This window comes from Schistocerca piceifrons, chromosome 9 (genome assembly GCF_021461385.2).
Source record: "Schistocerca piceifrons isolate TAMUIC-IGC-003096 chromosome 9, iqSchPice1.1, whole genome shotgun sequence".
In the NCBI taxonomy this organism is placed as follows: domain Eukaryota; kingdom Metazoa; phylum Arthropoda; class Insecta; order Orthoptera; family Acrididae; genus Schistocerca; species Schistocerca piceifrons.
In genome coordinates, this window is record NC_060146.1 from 87,810,582 (window position 1) to 87,824,353 (window position 13,772).

Below are 13,772 nucleotides of genomic sequence, written 5' to 3' on the forward strand. Positions count from 1 at the left end.
TCTGACAGAACTATTATACAGAGCAGGTGTCATCCTAGTACAAGTAGAAGACATAAATTTTGCCATCCAAACATGTCTGAAACAAAATTATTTCCAAATTGAAAGTACCCTTTACAAACAGCTAGAAGGATTGACAATGGGGTCCTGTCTCAGTCCCCTCTTAGCTGAAATATTCATGGACAATTTCGAAAAACAGTTCCTAGAAAATGAGCCCCTCAGAAATAATAAGCCGAAAACTAGTTCATACAAATAAAAATCAGTAGAACAAAAACCAGCCTAAGTGTTATTCAACCCTCAATAAGTTGTTGGCTGCCAAGCGAGCAGGCCGGATTTCGGCACGACGGCCGACCGCACTTACAATTGTTTAACTGCTGTGTGTGTCACCCAACGCCGTGGGCCTGACCTCCAGCAAGTACGGAAATGGCATCAACTGAGTGATTTGTTGATGTGTTTAAGTGTTCATTTGTGCACCGTGATTACTCGACAACCGCACTGGCACCCAGGATTTGGATTGGAGTGTGGATTGTGCATTCAGAGCCACATGAAGAATACTCGCGTGTGACGATATTAACAGGCGACATGTGATGAGCTAACTGTTATTATTTTGTCAAATGAAAGGAGTAACTACCTAATCTGTGATGTTTAGACAATAGATATTGAACATTAACAGCAAAGTATGTACCAATTATTGTTACCTGACATCCTAATTAGCTGTGTTGGATTTGATACGCAGCCACTCCCACGCAAATATTAACCGATCAGCCTTTATCTGTTGCACATGGTCAAACTATTCTAAACTGTTAGGCTATAATCAACTAGTCAATAACGGCGGTTAACTAAGGGAGTGTTTCAAGCTCCACCTACCTTTCCACTTTTACGGTCTGGTGATACCCGTCGTGAGGTCATAATCACGTCTGTATCCTTTTCACATTAATTGCCTCAGCACAAATGACAGCTCTCCAATGCACAATGCAAACAATCGCGCTAAATAAGCGGAAACAACACTCGTGAGTGCTACGAGCAGTGCTACGAGCAGTGCTACTAGCACAGTAATGGTTTATACAGATTTCAAAACAATGGAATATAATGGTCGATGAGCCAAAACATTTGTGTACACGATACTAACGTCCTCTACAGATGTACATATCGCTTTCCCATGACTTTTGTCACCCCAGTGTACGTTAGTACCTCTATACGTGTGTGACAAAGCTTTCCATGCATTAACCCGTGATGTGATTCTAAAGTTGACAATCTGTCTCGTTTTACAGGAGTTTTCCATCCATGGTGGCGTCACTGGTGACGGCCCGACGCGCAGCAGTTGTCTGGACGCTGGTGACGTCAGTGTCGTTGTTGCTGGCATACAGGTGGTACCAGGAGGAGTCGTCCCTGCTCGATACTGTCATTGTGGGCACGCAACAGGTACAGGTTAGACAAATACGCCCACACAGACACACACACACACACACACACACACATACACATTCACTGAAGAGCCACAGAAACTGGTACACCTGCCTAACATCGCGTAGGGCCGCCGCGAGTACGCAGAAGTGCTGCAACACGTCTTGGTACGGACTCGACTAATGTCCGAAGTAGTACTGGATGGAACTGACTCCGTCAATCCTGCAGGACTGTCCATAAATCCGTAAGAATACGAGGGGTTGGAGATCTCTTCCAAACAGCGCATTGCAAGGCATCCCAGATATGCTCAATAATATTCATGTCTGGCGAGTTTGGTGCCCAGCGGAAGTGTTTAAACTCTGAAGAGTGTTCCTGGAGCCATTCTGTAGCAATTCTGGAGGTGGGGGGTGTCGCATTGTCCTACTGGAATTGCCCTAGTCCGTCGGAATGCACAATGGACATGAATGGGTGCTGGTGATCAGGATGCTTACATACGTGTCATCTGTCAGAGTCCTATCTAGACTTATCAGGGGGCCCATATCACTCCAACTGCACATACTCCACACCATTACTGAGCCTCCATCAGCTTGAACAGTCCCCTGCTGACATGCATGATCCATGGATTCATGAGGATGTCTCCATACCCATTAGCTTCCATCCGCTCGATACAATTTGAAACGAGACTCGTCCGACCAGGCAACATGTTTCCAGTTATAAACAGTCCAATGTCGATGTTGACAGGCCCAGGCGAGGTGTAAAGCTTTATGTCATACAGTCATCAAGGGTAGAAGAGTGGGCCTTCGGCCCCAAAAGCCCATATCGATAAAGTTTCGTTGAATGCTTCGTACGCTGACACTTGTTGATGGCCCATTATTGAAATCTGCGGCAATCTACGGAAGCGTTCCACTTCTGTCACTTTGAACGATTCTCTTCAGCCGTCGTTGGTCCCGTTCTTGCAGCATCTTTTCCAGCTGCAGCGATGTCGGAGATCTGATGTTTTCCGAATTCCTGATGTTCACAGAACACTCGCGAAATGGCCACTCGGGAAAATCCCCAATAAATCGCTACCTCGGAGATGTTGCTGCCCAGGGCTCTTGCGTCCACAATAACAACGCGTTCAAACTCACTTAAATCTTGATAACCTGGCATTGCAGCAGCAGTAACTGATCTAATAACTGTGCCAGACACTTGTTTGTCTTATGTAGGCGTTGCCGATCGCAGAGCCGTATTCTACCTGTTTACATGTCTCTGTATTTGAATATGCGTGCCTACACCAGAGACCCGCGCCGACATCTTTTGTGGAGCTTCTGGTGGGGAAGAGTTTCCGATGTTTACTTTATTTATACGAAGCCAACAAGTTGCCTAATTAAACTACTGACCATTAAAATTGCTACACCAAGAAGAAATGCAGATGATAAACGGGTATTCATTGGACAAATATACTACAACTGAAATGTGAGTACATTCTCACGCAATTTGGGTGCATAGATCCTGAGAAATCAGTACCCAGAACAACCACCTCTGGCCGTAATATCGACCTTGATACGCCTGGGCATTGAGTCAAACAGAGCTTGGATGGCGTGTACAGGTACAGCTGCCCATGCAGCTTCAACACGATACCACAGTTCATCAAGATTAGTGACTGGCGTATTGTGACGAGCCAGTTGCTCGGCCACCATTGACCAGACGTTTTCAATTGGTGAGAGATCTGGAGATTTGTGCTGGCCAGGGCAGCAGTCGGCCATTTTCTGTATCCAGAAAGGCCCGTACAGGACCTGCAACATGCGGTCGTGCATTATCCTGCTGAAATGTAGGGTTTCGCAGGGATCGAATGAAGGGTAGAGCCACGGGTCGTAACACATCTCAAATGTAACGTCCACTGTTCAAAGTGTCGTCAATGCGAACAAGAGGTGATTGAGGCGCGTAAGCAATGGCACCCCATACCATCACGCCGAGTGATACGCCAGTATGGCGATGACGAATACACGCTTCCAATGTGCGTTCACCGCGATGTCACCAAACACGGATGCGACCATCATGATGCTGTAAACTGAACCTGGATTCATCCGAAAAAATTACGTTTTGCCATTCGTGCACCCAGGTTCGTCGTTGAGTACACCATTGCAGGCGCTCCTATCTGTGATGCAGCGTCAAGGGTAACTGCAGCCATGGTCTCCGAGCTGATAGTCCATGCTGCTGCAAACGTCGTTGAACTGTTCGTGCAGAGGGTTGTTGTCTTGCAAACGTCCCCATCTGTTGACTCTGGGATCGAGACTTGGCTGCACGATCCGTTACAGCCATGCGGATAAGATGCCTGTCGTCTCGATTGCCAGTGATACGAGGCCGTTGGGATCCAGCACGGCGTTCCGTATTACCCTCCTGAACCCACCGATTCCATATTCTGCTAACAGTCATTGGATCTCGACCAACGCGAGCAGCAATGTCGCGATACGATAAATTGCAATCGCGATAGGCTGCAATGTGACCTTTATCAAAGTCGGAAATGTGATGGTACTCATTCCTCCTCCTTACACGAGGCATCACAACAACGTTTCACCAGGCAACGCCGGTCAACTGCTGTTTGTGTATGAGAAATCGGTTGGAAACTTTGCTCATGTCAGCACGTTGTAGATGACGCCACCGGCGCCAACCTTGTGTGAATGCTCTGAAAAGCTAATCATTTGCATATCACAGCATCTTCTTCCTGTTGGTTTAATTTCGCGTCTGTAGCACGTCATCTTCGTGGTGTAGCAATTTTAATGGTCAGTTGTGTACAATCGTCCTACTTTTCTATTGAAGTTGTTCTTGTGCTTATGAATTTCTATAGCCTCTCTGTACATCTCAGCACACACTGTCTCTTCGGAGGTATCTGGGCACAGCGTGTACTGCGGACTCGACCACTACATTGTCCAGGTGTCGGATTCCCCAGCGTTGTGTTGTCAGTAACTTAACGGTCCGAGAGCTCATTGACTTGCAACGTGCACTGGTCATTGGGCGTGACCTGAGCCTTCTTAGGCTTCCCAAGTCGACTGTTGGCAATGTGATTGTAAAAGTGAAGGAAGAAGCACAGCTAAACTAAGACAAGCAGACCAGATGTAAAGGACAGGGATCGTCCAGCACTGTGGAGGATGGTTGCCGCTAAATAAGCGGAAACAAACACTCGTGAGTGCTACCAGCAGTGCGACTAGCACAGTAATGGTTTATAAAGATTTCAAAACAATGGAATATAATGGTCGATGAACATGAGCCAAACATTATTGTAGTAAATGCTAAACGAAGGTTGAGATGATGTAAAGAACAACGCCACTGGGCAGTGGATGACTATAAATGAGTGATTTTGGATTAATTTATCACGGTATACCCTGTGGCAGTCATGGTCTTGGGGAATGCCTGGACAACGTTACCTGGCATGGTGTGTCGTGCCGACTGTACAAAGGATGTGGTGTTACCGTACGGGGGTGTTTTTCGCGGTTACTGTGTGGTCCCCTTATTGGACTTAAAAAAAGTTAAATGCGAAATAATGTGAACACATTTGGCTGCATTCAGTACAGCATACAGTAAGGGAACATTTTGGAGACAACAGTTGTTTGTACCACTATGACGGAGCACACTGTCATAAAGCATCAGACGATGATTTGTGGACAATAACAATCCCACACTGGACTGGCCCGCCCAGATTCCCTACCTGAATCCAATGGAGCACCTGTAGGATGAGTCACAACGTTAGCTTCGCTTCAGACCACAGAGCCCAACATCGCTGCATAACCTGGTTTGCACTCCTCATCCGCGCTTCCATCTACACTGAAGCGAGAAAGAAACTGGTACAGGCATGTACCGGGTGATCAAAAAGTCAGTATAAATATTGAAAACTGAATAAATCACGGAATAATGTAGATAGAGAGGTACAAATTGACACACAAGCTTGGAACCAGAAAAATACGGATGGCGCTTCATCTGATCAGAATAGCAATAACTGGCGTAACAAAGTAAGTCAAACCAAAGATGATGTTCTTCACAGTAAATGCTCAATATGTCCACCATCATTCCTCAACAATAGCTGTAGTCGAGGAATAATGTTGTGAACAGCACTGTAAAGCATGTCCGGAGTTATGGTGAGGCATTGGCGTCGGATGTTGTCTTTCAGCATCCCTAGAGATGTCAGTCGATCACGATACACTTGCGACTTCAGGTAACCTCAAGGCCAATAATCGTACAGACTGAGGTCTGGGGACCTGGGAGGCCAAGCATGATGAAAGTGGCGGCACATGATCATCACCAAACGACGCGAGCAAGAGATCTTTCACGCGTCTAGCAATATGGGGTGGAGCGCCATCCTGCATAAACATCGTACGTTCCAGCAGGTGTTTATCAGCCAGGCTGGGGATGTTGCGATTCTGTAACACATCGGCGTACCTCTCACCCGTCACAGTAGCAGTTTTGCTGTCCAGCGCCATCTGTCTGACATTTTGTGAACTTTGTTTTTTTTTTGTTCTAATAAAACCCCATATCATTCCAAGCATGTGTGTCAACTTTTACCTCTCTATCTAAATTATTCCGTGGTTTATTAAGTTTTTAAGTTTATACTGACTTTTTGATCACCCGGTATATTCAAATACTGAGGCATGTAAACAGGCAGAATACGGCGCTGCGGTCGTCAACGCCTATATAAGACAAGTGTCTGACGCAGTTAGATCGGTTACTGCTGCTACAATACCAGGTTATCAAGACTTAAGTGAGTTTGAACGTGGCGTTATAGTCGACGCATGTGAGTCGTGCAGCGGCTCGCGTTGGTGCTGTTTGTAGATTTCCGCCCTCAGTTGGAGGCCAGACGGTATCGTTTAATTGGCACGGTTGTGGTTGTTTGTCTTCTTCTCGTGTTGACTGGCGCCAACGGCTTCGCAGGCGTTGCCTGTCCGCTAGTGGCAGCAGCGGCGGTTGTCGATATGTAGTAACAGTTGCCCTATCTTTGGGGCGGCGTCGTCGTTTTTCTGGGTCGTGTGAGTGGGCCAGTTCGGTTGGGGACTCAGGAGGAGCCAGGTCCGCGCAGTGCGGGAACACGCCGGGACCGTTGGCTGCGCGCATGGACTGCCGGATGGAAGGGCTGTGGTCACGAGGGTGCACGATCTCGTCGTGAACCGGAGCCAGCCAGCTTTAAGACGAGTGCATTTCAATCCAAGTAGAGATGCCTCCACCATTGTCATATCTCGCGATTCTCCAGTGACTTGGGTTCGTGTTGCTGCTCATGGTGTCGCCGAGGCGAAGAGCAGCGAGTGGAGAGCTTGGGGAAGGCGGATCTGATTAGCTTTCCTCGACGTCTTATTACTATTTACTGCATTCAACGTGTTAGAATTTTTTCAGCTCAACCAGCGTTCAGCGTGACAGAAGTGCAACCCTTCCGTAAATTGCTGCAGATTTTATGATGAGCCATCAAAAAGTGTCAGCGATCGAACCATTCAACGAAACATCATCGATATGGGCTCTCGGAGCCGAAGTCCTACTTGTGTACCCTTGATGATTGCATGACACAAAGCTTTACGCCTTGCCTGGGCCTGTCAACACTGACATTAGACTGTTGCTGACTGGAAACATTTTACCTGAACGGAGAAGTCTCGTTTCAAATTGTATCGAGTGGATGGACGCGAACGGGTATGGAGTCAACCTCGTGAATCCGTAGACACTGCATGTCAGCAGGGGACTGTTTAAGCTGGCGGAGGCTCTGTAATGGTGTGGGGCGTGTGCAGTGGGAGTGATACGGAACCCCTGATTCGGCTAGACACTACTCTGAGGGGTGACATGTACGTAAGCATCGTGTCTGACCACCTGCATCTATTCAGGTCCATTGTGCATTCCGAAGGACTTGGAAAATTCCAGCACGGGAATGCGACACTCCATACGTCCACCACTGCTACAGAGTCGCTCTAGGAACTTTCTTCTGAGTTTAAACATTTCCGCCGGCCACCAAACTACGCATACATGAACATTATTGAGAGTACTATGTCCAGAAGAGATCTCCACCCCCTTGTACTCTTACGGATTTATGTACAGGACTGCAGGATTCATGGTGTCAATTAGTCGACTCCATGCCACGTCGTGTTGCGGCACTTCTGCGTGCTCATGGTGGCCCTACACCATATTAGACAGGTGAACCAGTCTCATTGGCACTTAAGGGTTTAGCAGAGGGTTTAGTGAACGACTTTCAAGCTATGTCCCTACCATTCCACTACCGAAAACAGCGCGCTGAAAAAACAGACACTTAAATCTTTCCATGCGAGCTCTGATTTCGCTTATTTTATAATGATCATCGTTTCTCCATATGTAGGTGGTCGCCAACTAAATATTTACTTCTTCCTATCTAGATGGGTGCCAATAAAATATTTTCACATTCGTAGCAGAAAGATGGCGATTGAAATTTTATGGCAAGATTCTGCCTCAATGAAATAAGCCATTGTTTTATCGATTTCCAAACCAATTCGCGTACATATCGGTGGCACCCTCTCCCCTACTTTGTACTCGCACAAAACGAACTGTTCTTCTGTGAACTTTATCGCTGTCCTCCGTCAGTCCTATCTGGTGCGGACACCTAACCGCACAGCAGTACTTCAGAAGAAGGCGGACAAGCATAGTGTAAGCAGTCTCTTTAGTAGAACTATGTGTTCTGCCAGTATATCGCAGTCTTTGGCTTGCTTTCCAATTTAAGTTATTCGTAATTGTAATCCGTAGGTATTTAGTTACATCTAAAGCTTTTAAATTTGCATTATTTATCGTGTAGTCAAAATTTAGCAGATTCTGTTTAGCAATCATTTGGATGACCTGTCACTTTTCGTTATTTAGAGTCAACTGACACTTTTCGCACCATACATATATCCTGTCTGAATCATTTTGCAATTGTTTTTGATCATTTTTGGACTTTACAAGACGGTAAATATTTGAATCATCGCGAAGCAATCTAGGAGGGGTGCTCAGAACGTCTCAGGAACAGGAACATCAGAAGGCCTGGAACTCTTCTTGGGGAACGCCAGATATTACTCTTGCTTTATGTGATAAAATTCCGTCAATTACTGCGAACTGTGACCTTTCTGACAGGAAATCTCGTATCCAGTCGCACAATTGAATCGATACTCCGTACGCACGTAATTTGGTTAGAAGTCACTTGTGAGGAACGGTGTCAAAGGCCCTCTGGAAATCTAAAAACATTAGAGTAAGTTTGACATTCTCTGAATGGCACTCATGGCTCCGTGTAAATAAAGAGCTAGTTTTATTTCACAAGAACGATGTTTTCTGAATCCATGTGGGCTCTTTGCAATAAATCATTGGTTCCGAGGTAATTCATGACGTTGGAACACAGTGTATGTTCCAACCATGTTCTTTCTCTCAACCATTATGTGTTGCTAAGAATATGTAATTTGACACAATATACGTACATGTACATTGTTCCATTGTATTTATGGCGTCATACGTCATACGTGATTTTTCTCGAGGGCATGCAGCTTTACTGTATGGTTAAATGATGATGGCGTCCTCTTGGGTAAAATATTCCGGAGATAAAATAGTCCCCCATTCAGATATCCGGGCGGGGACTACTCAAGTGGACGTCGTTATCAGCAGAAAGAAAACTGGAGTTCTACGGATCGGAGCGTGGAATGTCAGATCCCTTAATCGAGCAGGTAGGTTAGAAAATTTAAAAAGGGAAATGGATAGGTAAAAGTTAGATATAGTAGGAATTAGTGATGTTCGCTGGCAAGAGGTCAAGCGAATACAGGGTTGTAAATACAAAATCAAATAGGGGTAAGGAAGGCGTCGGTTTAATAATGAATAAAAAAATAGGAGTGCGGGTAAGCTACTACAAACAGCATAGTGAACGCATTATTGTGGCCAAGATAGACATGAAGCCCATGCCTACAACAGTAGTACAAGTTTATATGCCAACTAGCTCTGCAGATGACGAAGAAATTGAAGAAATGTATGATGAAATAAAAGAAATTATTCAGATAGTGAAGGGAGACGAAAATTTAATAGTCATGGGTGACTGGAATTCGGTAGTACGAAAAGGGAGAGAAGGAAAGGTAGTAGGTGAATATGGATTGGGGCTAAGAAATGAAAGAGGAAGCCGCCTGATAGAATTTTGCACAGAGCACAACTTAATCATAGCTAACACTTGGTTCAAGAATCATAAAAGAAGGTTGTATACATGGAAGAAGCCTGGAGATACTGACAGGTTTCAGATAGATTATATAATGGTAAGACAGAGATTTAGGAACCAGGTTTTAAATTGTAAGACATTTCCAGGGGCAGATGCGGATTCTGACCACAATCTATTGGTTATGAACTGTAAATTAAAACTGAAGAAACTGCAAAAAGGTGGGAATTTAAGGAGATGGGACTTGGATAAACTGACTAAACCAGACGTTGTACAGAATTTCAGGGAGAGCAGAAGGGAAAAATTGACAGGAATGGGGGAAAGAAATACAGTAGAAGAAGAATGGGTAGCTCTGAGGGATGAAGTAGTGAAGGCAGCAGAGGATCTAGTAGGTAAAAAGACGAGGGCTAGTAGAAATCCTTGGGTAACAGAAGAAATATTGAATTTAATTGATGAAAGGAGAAAATATAAAAATGCAGTAAATGAAGCAGGCAAAAAGGAATACAAACGTCTCAAAAATGAGATCGACAGGAAGTGAAACCTGGCTAAGCAGGGATGGCTAGAGGACAAATGTAAGGATGTAGAGGCTTATCTCACTAGGGGTAAGATAGATGCTGCCTACAGGAAAATTAAGGAGACCTTTGGAGAAAGGAGAACCACTTGCGTGAATATCAACAGCTCAGATGGAAACCCTGTTCTAAGCAAAAAAGGGAAAGCACAAAGGTGGAAGGAGTATATAGAGGGTCTATACAAGGGCGATGTACTTGAGGACAATATTATGGATATGGAAGAGGATGTAGATGAAGATGAAATGGGAGATACGATACTGCGTGAAGAGTTTGACAGAGCACTGAAAGACCTGAGTCGAAACAAGGCGCCGGGAGTAGAAAAAATTCCATTAGAACTACTGACGGCGTTGGGAGAACCAGCCCTGACAAAACTCTACCATCTGTGAGCAAGATGTATGAGACAGGCGAAATACCCTCAGACTTCAAGAAGAATATAATAATTCCAATCCCAAAGAAAGCAGGTGCTGACAGATGTGAAAATTACCGTACTATCAGTTTAATAAGTCACGGATGTAACGCGAATTCTTTACAGACGAATGGAAAAACTGGTAGAAGCCGACCACGGGGAAGATCAGTTTGGATTCCGTAGAAATGTTGGAACACGTGAGGCAATACTGACCCTACGACTTATCTTAGAAGATAGATTAAGGAAAGGCAAACCTACGTTTCTAACATTTGTAGACTTAGAGAAAGCTTTTGACAATGTTGATTGGAATACTCTCTTTCACATTCTGAAGGTGGCAGGGGTAAAATACAGGGAGCGAAAGGCTATTTACAATTTGTACAGAAACCAGATGGCAGTTATAAGGGTCGAGGGACATGAAAGGGAAGCAGTGGTTGGGAAGGGAGTGAGACAGGGTTGTAGCCTCTCTCCGATGTTATTCAATCTCTATATTGAGCAAGCAGTAAAGGAAACAAAAGAAAAATTCGGAGTAGGTATTAAAGTCCATGGAGAAGAAATAAAAACTTTGAGGTTCGCTGATGACATTGTAATCCTGTCAGAGACAGCAAAGGACTTGGAAGAGCAGTTGAACGGAATGGACAGTGTCATGAAAGGAGGGTATAAGATGAACATCAACAAAAGCAAAACGAGGATAATGGAATGTAGTCGAATTAAGTCAGGTGATGCTGAGGGAATTAGTTTAGGAAATGAGACACTTAAAGTAGTAAAGGAGTTTTGCTATTTGGGGAGATAATAACTGATGATGGTCGAAGTAGAGAGGATATAAAATGTAGACTGGCAATGGCAAGGAAAGCGTTTCTGAAAAAGACAAATTTGTTAACATCGAGTATAGATTTAAGTGTCCGGAAGTCGTTTCTGAAAGTATTTGTATGGAGCGTAGCCATGCATGTAGTGAAACATGGACGATAACTAGTTTGGACAAGAAGAGAATAGAAGCTTTCGAAATGTGGTGCTACAGAAGAATGCTGAAGATTAGATGGGTAGATCATATAACTAATGAGTAGGTATTGAACAGGATTGGGGAGAAGTTTGTGGCACAACTTGACTAGAAGAAGGGATCGGTTGGTAGGACATATTCTGAGGCATCAAGGGATCACCAATTTAGTGTTGGAGGCAGCATGGAGAGTAAAAATCGTAGAGGGAGACCAAGAGATGAATACGCTAAACATATTCAGAAGGATGTAGGTTGCAGTAGGTGCTGGGAGATGAAGAAGCTTGCACAGGATGGAGCAGCATGGAGAGCTGCAATAAACCAGTCTCAGGACTGAAGACTACAACAACAACAACGTCAAATTTATAAAACGGTCTTCGGTAACCTAACACTTAGCCTGATACTTCTGTAGTACCATGATTAACGTGTTACATCACGTTACAGAAGCTCTCCTGCGAACCTTGCAGAACTAGCACTGCTGAAAGAAAGGATATTGCGGAGACGAGGCTTAGTCACAGCCTAGGGGATGTTTCCAGAATGAGATTTTCACTCTGCAGTGGAGTGTGCGCTGATATGAAACTTCCTGGCAGATTAAAACTGTGTGCCGGACAGAGACTCGAAATCGGGACCTTTGCCTTTCGCGGGCAAGTGCTCTACCAACTGAGCTACCCAAGCACGACTCACGCCCCGTCCCCACAGCTTTAATTCCACCAGTACCTCATCTCCTATCTTCCAAACTTTACAGAAGCTCTCCTGCGAGCACTTGCCCGCGAAAGGCAAAGGTCCCGAGTTCGAGTCTCGGTCCGGCACACAGTTTTAATCTGCCAGGAAGTTTCAGCCACACATACGTTTATTAACTAACCAGATAAAGTTTGAGCAATGTATTCAAAATTGAGAAATAATTTTGCCGAGTAATGGCTGTTCTTTCTCACGGACTCCGTATCTGCTATAGGGGTATTGGTCTCCTCAGAAGTACGTTCTTTTGCATCTAACGTTATTAAAGGTTTTAATAGTTATATCAATCAAATTCCTAATGTAAAGTTAGCTATTGTTATGCATCCATATTTCCACGAGCGCATGCGCATGACTTTCAGCAGCGCTCGGTACACAGCTACTCGCCGCTTTCAGTTCCGGCGCAGCTCTCGCAGCCTACCGACTGTCTTCATCCGCGCAGTGGGGCCCTCTGTTTCTCTTCAGCCCAAGTAATGTAGATTATGACTGGTTACTACGGTGCTACAGTTTTATGCTTGACATGGCCGAACTTCGGCATGCAGTAGCTTAGTGTCACTCGATTCTGAAGAACGCTAAATTATTTTGGCTGAAACCTGGGTAAAGTTTGGTTTCTATTTGCAACTGAGACTGATTTTGAGACTGACATGTTACATGTTCATTTATCACAGTTGCTGACAGGGCTGCACAATGTTAAAAATTCTTGAAAGTTGTTCTGTTTAAAAATTATTGAAAGTCGTTCTGATACTTCTGACTATGGAATAAGGAAACATGTACCGGTACTGTTGTTGCTGAGATTCTAGGGTAGGCGACTTTCGGAGGGACTAATATGGACCAAAACAAACAAAAAAAACAAGAAAACAAAAACAGCTAGTAAACATGGTCTCTAAAACCTATACTTTATGAGCGATGAGCACTTGTTCAACTTAGATTGATACTGTGAAACACATCTCTTCTACTACAATCTCGTTGCTATCCCCATTTGTGGAAGTGGTGGTATGGACCAAAATCGGAAAAAATGTGCAGTAATTATGGGTTCTAAAATGCATATCTTAAGTGTTACAGGCAATTGTTCAGCAGAAGAGATGTGTTTCACGATAGTGAAGATGAATAAGTGATCGTAGCTCTTAAGGGTGAATTTAGAGCCCGATGTCTACTACACATTTTTTTTCTTGTTTCGGTCCATACTAATATTTCGGAAAACTGCCTGCCCTACCTTTTAGCAACAATACTAGCGATACATGTTTTGCACTGTCAGAACCATTTTTGCTTGTACCTTTCGACTAGGTCATTTGTGGAAGAGAGTTCTTTACCTCAAATTGATACATTTACCCTTTTCCATCATCCCTGAAAGTATGTACCATTATCACGGAACCAACCTGCATAAGTTCAAATGGTTCAAATGGCTCTGAGCACTATGGGACTTGACAGCTAAGGTCATCAGTCCCCTAGAACTTAGAACTACTTAAACCTAACTAACCTAAGGACATCACAAACATCCATTCCCGAGGCAGGATTCGAAACTGCGACCGTAGCGGCCGC

General features: G+C 44.5%; 1 protein-coding gene across 1 annotated transcript in view; it reads left to right on the top strand.

The window, feature by feature from the left end:
* The first annotated feature begins 1,156 nt into the window (after nt 1–1,156).
* LOC124716723 (galactoside 2-alpha-L-fucosyltransferase Sec1-like) overlaps nt 1,157–13,772 on the top strand; it is a 114,836-nt gene continuing 102,220 nt past the window's right edge. Inside the window, exons 1-2 of the mRNA XM_047243265.1 lie at nt 1,157–1,176; nt 1,269–1,419. Coding sequence (XP_047099221.1) covers nt 1,157–1,176; nt 1,269–1,419 — 171 coding nt within the window. The remainder of the gene's footprint in view (nt 1,177–1,268; nt 1,420–13,772) is intronic.